Below are 7802 nucleotides of genomic sequence, written 5' to 3' on the forward strand. Positions count from 1 at the left end.
CCTCCCCGTCCCCCTTTCTCCGGATCTGGGACCAGCGAGCGGTGGGGGGGGGGCGGAAGTGAATGAACCCCTATTGGGCGCCTCGTTGATTGGAGGCACGGATTCCCCAGCCCAGCCGCGGGCAAGGAGTAGGGGGTGCGGAGGAGGGAAGGGACGAGCTCCTGGGGGACTTCTAGGGGCGAAGGGGATCTGGACCGTTCTCCTAAGTGCTCGTCTGGCAGCAGTTCCCTCGCTTCGCTGTGGGCGCCCACCCTGCTCCCCGCGCCCCACAACAGAGGCCAAAGGCTCTTCGGCACTTTTATTAAAAACTAGCCACGCAGAGAGTGTTCAAGGCATCCCCGGCCGCTCCAGCCCCGCGGGATGGGTCAGTTCCGGTCGAGCAGGTGCCAGCCCGGGGGTGGGGGGTCGGGTCCAGGTTTTCGGGGCCCCAGGCCCCGCGGGTCACTTGCCCACCGAGTCGAACAGGATGCGGTTCTGCTCCGCGCGCTCCCGCTGGCTCTGCGTCCGCGCCAGCTCCAGCAGGGTCCGCAGGAGGTGGAAGGTGAGGTCGATGGACAGCGTAGGGTCTTCCCGTCGCGGCCGCTCGCCCGAGGTCCCAGCTCCCCATCTGCCGGGCCCCACGCGGTGGGGGAAGCGCTCCGCCAACAGCAGGAGGAGCGCGCGGGCCCCGCCGCCCTGGGTCCGAGCTCCGGGGCTCCAGCGCAGACTCGGGTCCCGGACCCTGGCCGCCGCCGCCGCCTCCTCCGGGCTCCACTGGCTGCTCCCCGGGCGCAGCTGTGCCAGAAGCAGCAGCGCCGCCAGCAGCGCCTCTCGTCCGGCCAGCCTCATGGTGCCGCCGGCCCTGGACACACAGGAGCAGCGCAGGGTGAGGTGCGCGTGGAGCAGTCGCAGGTGGCACCGCTCCCCTTCCCGTGCACGTCCAGCGTCCCCGCAGGTCCCCTTCGGCCGCTGCCCGGTGCCCGCAACCTTCCCTGCAGCCCCAGCCGCTGCCCAGTCCTGTGCCACCCTTTCCTCCCTCCTCCCCTCTTAGCGGCCCCCGTAAGTGAGCGGAGCGCCGAGTCCTGGTGCAGAGGGAGTCCGGCGGGCGCGCCCAGGGCCACTCACAGGTGCGGGAAGAGCGGCTGCGCAGCGCAGGACGGAGCTCCGGTCGGTCCCTGGGGCGGGCTGAGGGCGCCGGGGAAACACGGGGTCTGTCCCGGGACCGCCGCCAGCTTATATAGCTCCAGGGCCGCTCCGGCTGACGTCAGCGAGGGACATGCACCGGTTGTAGAGCGATGACGGTCGCGGCTTCGAGTCCAGCGGGTCCCCCGAGGGGCAGGTCTCTGGGGCTTGCGCTGGAAGCGACAGCGGACTCCCGTGAGCAAGGCGCTGGCTGGGGCGGAAAGCTTGCTGTGGGCGCCATAAGAGTCGTTCACCACTGAGAACAGACTGCAGTGACTAGGCCAGTCCCCAGACCAGACCAGACCAGACCGCCAGTCTTCTCTGGCACAAGAAAGGGCGGCCGGATCCTGGGGCTGTCCGTGGTGCTGACCCTGCCCCCGGCCCCCAGAGGGGTCAGCGGCATTGGGAGCATGCTGTGCTGCACAGACCGTTTTGTAAACTGAGGCAACCAGGATAGCACGGCGGGCACTGAGCCATCACCATGGTACCCACCCAAGAGGCAGCGGAGGCAGGCTGAGTTGGCCAGGATTCTTGATCTTACTCCAGCCCCAGGATCTAAATTCTAGGGCTGACTGGGCACCATAAAAAAAGATTTCTGGCCGCAGCATACTTTCAGACCATAAAAAGCTGACCCATCTCTTCTGATTTTGCCCCAGAGTGGTAGTTCAGTCAAGTTAATTTTTCTCCTGGGAATCACAGTAGCACCATCACTGGATCTTTGACTTCCTGGTTAAGATCCCTTGGTAGAAAGTAAGGAAACATGGTGTCTTAGTCCATTGGAGGTGCTGGAACAAACAAACAAACAAAACTGGGTGGCTTATAAGCGAGCATTTATTTCTCATAGTTCTGGGGACTGGGAAGTCCAAGATCACGGCGCCAATGAACTTGGTGTCTTCTGAGGACCTGCTTAATGGTTTAGATGGCACTTTTTTGCTGTGTCCTCATAGGCAGCTTTTATAAGGGTACTAATCCCATGAGGGCTCTGCCCTCATGACCTTATCACCTCCCAAAGGTCCCACTCCTAATACCGTCACCTTGGACATTGGGTTTTCCACCATATGAACTTGGGGTTATACAAAAAAGTGCAACCTCTAGGACATGGGTTCAAGTTTCTGTTCTGCCACTAACTTGTGCTGTGGACAGGTCCTCACTTCTATGGACCTCATTGTCTTCATCTGTGAAGGCTGGGCTTGGTGGTCTCTAGGCTTTTCTTTCCATCTCTAGAAATTGACTCCCTAGTATTTTTCTGTTGGGTCTTACTCATGGCCTCTGCAGGTTCCAGATGACATTTTTATAGAGGTACCGGATTCCATACTTATGAAAGTACCACATAAAGAGTTTGAGGGGATCCCCAAAGAACTGGAGCTACACTAGGGTTGGAAATGGTTGGAGAAACAACTATATCAATGAACAGTGGGGATAAATGGCATTTGCCAGGATATGGGCATAAACTAAAGTTGCCAAGATCATATGGTCCAACAAATACTATGGACTGCCTATTATGTGGCGGGCATAAGACCACAATAAAGATTTTAGTGAATTCAAAAGGAGTCGTTTACAGTTTAGAGTGAAACGGGCCATTTCATAGTGCTGGCCCCATTACGTTCTGACCAGCAACCAAACCCCATGAAAACTGATGTGCCCACTTTGAGGTCATCTGACCGTTCCAGGGTCAAGCTGCATCACTGCAAGGCAAGCTTAGAGCTGATGCGCCTTCCAGGACAGGTAGGAGTTCCAGACAACAGCAACACACTGCACAACAGCCAACCTAAGGAACAGGAATGGCATCGTGAAGAGGATGGATAAGGAGACAGCAAAGGGGGACAGACAGGAGAATGTGATGGAAGAGGTGTTATCTCTGAGAACATCCACATTCAGATCTCCTTCCTCTAGCCCTCTACGGAGGGGTGTGTGGCTCAGACCAGAGGACAACCAGCTCAGGGCTGGTGCTGTCCCAGAGCTGTTTCCTGCACAAGAGCCTCAAAGTGAAATGCCCTCAGCAGCCATCTGGCCTTGCATGGCTGTTGTTCATGCCCCTGTGCAGGCTCCTTCTAAACACACGTTCCTATGCACTTTGTACCAGCTGAGAAGACGTCTTCAAAATGTACTATCTGCCATTGAAAATAGCGCCTTCTTCTCTTTATTTTACCTTGTTTTAGTTTCAAAGACTGTGCAAGGACCCTCATGTTTAAATTTTGGTTCATTGAGTCTATATTCCTTTTAGCTATGCTATTCATGCATATTTTGACCATGTCCTCTCTTTTTTTTATATATTTTATTGACTTTTTACAGAGAGGAAGGGAGAGAGATAGTTAGAAACATCGATGAGAGAGAAACATCGACCAGCTGCCTCCTGCACATCTCCTACTGGGGATGTGCCCGCAACCAACGTACATGCCCCTGACCGGAATCGAACCCGGGACCTTTCAGTCCGCAGGCCGACGCTCTATCCACTGAGCCAAACTGGTTTCGGCGACCATGTCCTCTCTTAAGAGTTTTGTATTTTTCCCTGTTCCCAAAGCCCCCTCACTTCCAATAATTTCAACTAGTCATCTTGAATTCAACTTTTTTAAATTGTAGTTTCAGCAACTACCTTTATTATTAGGGTAAAATAATATTTTGCAGTGGACTAACCCGACCTGTGGACTAAACTCACCTATATGGCTCTTTGGCCTACCTTTCTTCTAATCTAGGCTGCAGCCCCTAGGTACTGTCCCTGCAGCAAGGGTGGAGAGCTCAGGTGAGATGAGCCAATGGCTGTGGAGCAGGACTCTCCCTGAGATGAAAGGTCAGTGGGAAGATACTCAGGAATCTAGGAGCTCTGATCAGGGCAGAGTATTCTGGGGGCGTCTAAAGTAGCTCAAGCCCCAGCCGGCTTGCCCCTATTGACCCTTGGACTGAAGGGTCCCAGGTTTGATTCTGGTCAAGGGCATGTAGCTTGGTAGCAGGCTCCATCCCTGGCCCCAGTCAGGGCGCATGCGGGAGACAACCAATCGATGTGTCTCTCTCACATCGATGTATCTCTATGTCTCTCCCCCTCCCTTCCACTCTCTCTAAATATCAATGGAAAAAAATATCCTCAGGTGAGGATTAACAAAAAAACAAATTAAAAAATAAAGTAGCTCAAGGTTGAATGAAAATCTCTTTATCTACAACTGTTCACAATGTGGCTCTCCCTTGAAGGGTAGGGTAGGGAACTGTCATACCTGTAATAAAGGGGAACCAGGTAGAAGTTGGCTAGCTGCACAGCAGGCCAGAGCTACAAGAGAGAGAAGGAAAATGTTGGGGGGCTGCCTCCATTACCCAACCCCATCCCGAGTGAAATGGGCCATTTCACAGTGCTGACCCTATTAAGTTCTGACCAGCAACCAACCCCCATGAGAACTGGCCCATGTTCAGTTGTAAACAAAAACCAGCTGAACAACTGGGTGACTGCTCCCGAGTGTGCTGCCCGCACTGGGAATGAGAGAGTAATCCCAACCAAGGGGTTTCTATGTCAGGAGCACCCCCAATCCCTGGGCACTTCTGGACTCAAGGAAGCAGGAAAACAGGCTGCAGAGGTGTCAGCTCTTACATAGTAGTTGGCGATGAGGGCATCAGGATAATCCTAAGGAGACAGAGAAGGAAGAAATTACTTGCACTTCCATGCAGCTCCTGCCTCCCAGTCCTATCACACACAGACTTCTGTGCAAAGAACACATATCTTCACCACACCTCCCTCACCCCTCTCCTCCAGAGCTGGGACTCTCCCTGCACATCCACCTGTCTTATCCCCATGAAGCCTGCCTCATTGCCCTGGGCATGCCAGCTGGACAGCAAGAGATCACCCCACACCTGCCCAACTCACCCGCTGGAGTTTGGCCCAGTTTTCCTGGGCTGACAGTCCATTGAGTGCCGCTGTCAGTGAGAGGAAACTGCCTAGAAAACATGGGGCAAAGCACCCCTAGGGAAGAGAAATGAAAATGCTGTGAGCACCTAAACCCCACTGTCCCAATGCAGCTCACTTCTCAACCTCCCTTCCTTCTGCTCACCTGATCCAACAACATCTTCTTTAGAGCATCCACCTTGGTGGTGCCAGGGATGAGCCGGTCCAAAACCTTGTACCAGCCTCCTACTACAGGGCCCTGAAAGTAACCCCCAGGGAGGGGCAGGGATGCAGTGAGGGAAGCAGTTGGCTTTTACAGCACACAGCTCCTCCCCCAAGCGTTAGAAACCAAATCCCAGGACAAGCATACACTCAGGTTAGCGTAGATGTGCGAGAGGCCAAGGGAAACAGACCACCAGCAGCCCTGCTATGGGCGAACTTACCACAAAGACACAGCCCAGAGAGGCCATGGTCAGGGTCCGGCTAATCTGGTGTTTCCGCATACCTCGCCTCTCCACCAGCTGCTGTGAGATAATGTCACCCAGGCCCATCAGGGACCCTGTGCAGGGTACACAGGTGTCAGGACACCTCCCGGATGGGCTGCCACTCCAAGGAGCTGGATAAGCCTGCTGACTGAATGGGGCTCTGGCACTCTGGGCCCAAGGGCTTATTCTGGCCAGGCCCTTGCTGCTGCTTCCAAGTTCTCCTCTCCCAAGGATGGTGACACCTCGTGTGTGTACCGTTAGAAACTGTGATGAGCAGCCCTGAGCAGGGCAGGCCCGAGAACTCTGCACTGAGCAATCAAGTGAAGTCAGAGTCAGAAATGGAAGCTAGAGGAAGGAGAAATCTAAGGTGCCAGGGGCTGAGAACCTGTCAGAATCAGAAAGGCCTTCCACATAACTAAGAGGTGTGGGAATACACGCCTGCAACCTCACATAGCCAGTAAGTGGCAGGGCCAAGGCACAACCAGGTGGTTTGATTTACTAGACAGTATTCTTTCCAGGACACCACACTATGAATAGGTCATGTGTGGAATGGTAAGGAACCTTGGTTTTTTTCCCCCAAAGCCCAAGACAGGACCCTGGTCAATGTCCTTCACCTTGGTCTTGGGGTCTCCAGTTGTGGATAACAGCAAGAATAACTCTTTAAAACATGAGTGTTCAAATGGCCCTGGTTAGGAAGATGACTGGCTGAGGTGGTAAGAGTCCCCATAGGGAGGAGTCCTGGCCACCTCCTAACACAATCAGGTAAACCCAGTTTCCCCACTCACAATCTCAGATTGAGCTGGCAATAGGTGTTATAGCCATTTCTCCCCCAGCTTCTATACCCGTTTCCTGCCCGCCCCTCCCTTCACTTGCACGGATACCCAGCTCTAAGCAGCCCTTGTCAGATGCCCATACCAGAGACCAAGACTATTTACAGAGCCCCCCTTCAGCTATGGTGGCGTGATGGTTTCTAGCAAATATACTTATATGTATAGGGCTGCTTGGGAGTGACCGTATGATCTCCAGCTCGCCTGTCCATCTCACGGAGTAATGAGAGTCCCCCTCCAGCCCCGTAGCCTCCACTGTCCTTGTGCCCTCAATTAGCACTGGGCAAACACATCCTTCAACCCCTTCCTTGGCTGGGAGCTGGCTCTGACGTCCGTGCTGGCTGCACACTCACTGCTCTTCCCCCGCACCCTCTGCACAGTCCTGCCCCTGAGCAGCCTCGTCAGAGGCCGCTGGACAAGGCTGAGAGCTAGAGCTGGGACACCTGTAGGTGACTGAGGCTGCCGGTCTCAGCACACCCATTAAGACAGCCCTGCCTCTCCTCTCCCTGAAACCCCCATAGTGGTGGAGGTCCTCCCCAGAACATGACTAGTTGCCACCTGCCAAAGGACAAGGACAGGATCCTAGGCATCTTTGTTCTCTCATCCTCAGCCATACGTAACCGAGCCCCTGGCAGGCGCTCAGAAAAGAGAGAAATGTCAAATGTACTGCCCCAAACAGGCCTACTCTGGGAAAGGGCATTAAAGAACTCTAGTCTAGCCCAAGGACCACGTCGGGCTCAAGGTGTGAGGACCAGTGGAACTGAAGGCTTGCTCCCCTAGTTAGCACTTAACTCCCTATGCCCCTCCCTGACAACGGGGTCACCAGCTGCACTCCCAGGCCGGGGAGGGAGCCACTGTGGCCATGCCTAAAGGGAAGAGTGACCTGAGAAGTCCCAGGAGGATGGAACAGAAAGGCAGGCACTTGTTAAATGAAAAGACTGACAGCTTAACATTCTCCTGGAGCAAGGTGTTTAGAGTTTACAAAGGGCTCTCATACATTTCGTCCTCACAAAAGGTCTGGGAGGTAGGGGTCCCACATCCACTTGTCTTTGAGAGAAGAGGGACTTGATGAGAAGTGGAGCTGGGGGCCTGAACCCAGGCCTTCTCTCAAGGAGGAACGGGAGGGCCAGGGAATTCCCAGAATAGGCTGAGACTTGGCCATCGGGGCCGGAGGGCGCCAAAAGGCTCCTGTGGCTGCTACTCGCAGGGGGTTCCTGCCTTCTGCCGGAAGCAGGCCCCGGAAGCCTGCATCTCGAAGATACTCCTCTGTTTTTTACTCCCTAGAATGTGAGACCATCTGTTCCTTGTCACCTGTGGGGAGCGAAGCAAGATTCCTGGGAAAGGAACTGTCACAGAGACAGCTGTGTGTTTCCACTCTTCATGCTTGCCCACTGTCAACAGCAAGCTCAAGGCCGAGCAGGAATGAAAACCAAAGTCCCAATTCTAGCCCCGTAGTCAGGCAGC

The 7802-nt window shown here is 54.7% G+C and overlaps 2 protein-coding genes across 4 annotated transcripts in view; both read right to left on the bottom strand.

Moving 5' to 3' along the window:
* Positions 1 to 298: 298 nt before the first annotated feature.
* UCN (urocortin) lies at positions 299 to 1435 on the bottom strand. Its single transcript, XM_006099821.3, has 2 exons — positions 1105 to 1435; positions 299 to 841 (listed from the first exon to the last, which is right to left on the bottom strand). Exon 2 carries the CDS (start codon positions 826 to 828, stop codon positions 442 to 444), a length of 387 nt encoding a protein of 128 aa, XP_006099883.1. The 5' UTR covers positions 829 to 841; positions 1105 to 1435; the 3' UTR covers positions 299 to 441.
* Positions 1436 to 1974: 539 nt separating this feature from the next.
* MPV17 (MPV17, mitochondrial inner membrane protein) overlaps positions 1975 to 7802 on the bottom strand; it is a 10773-nt gene continuing 4945 nt past the window's right edge. For 2 of the 3 annotated variants that reach the window (XM_006099820.3, XM_014465298.2), the window contains exons 3-8: positions 5470 to 5585; positions 5193 to 5285; positions 5009 to 5104; positions 4736 to 4768; positions 4368 to 4420; positions 1975 to 2929 (exon numbers count right to left, since the gene is read on the bottom strand). In XM_006099820.3, coding sequence (XP_006099882.1) covers positions 2860 to 2929; positions 4368 to 4420; positions 4736 to 4768; positions 5009 to 5104; positions 5193 to 5285; positions 5470 to 5585 — 461 coding nt within the window. In that variant the 3' untranslated portion in view covers positions 1975 to 2859. The remainder of the gene's footprint in view (positions 2930 to 4367; positions 4421 to 4735; positions 4769 to 5008; positions 5105 to 5192; positions 5286 to 5469; positions 5586 to 7802) is intronic. The other variant, XM_023763463.1, reaches the window with a different exon arrangement.

This window comes from Myotis lucifugus, unplaced genomic scaffold (assembly GCF_000147115.1).
Source record: "Myotis lucifugus unplaced genomic scaffold, Myoluc2.0 scaffold_285, whole genome shotgun sequence".
NCBI lineage: Eukaryota > Metazoa > Chordata > Mammalia > Chiroptera > Vespertilionidae > Myotis > Myotis lucifugus.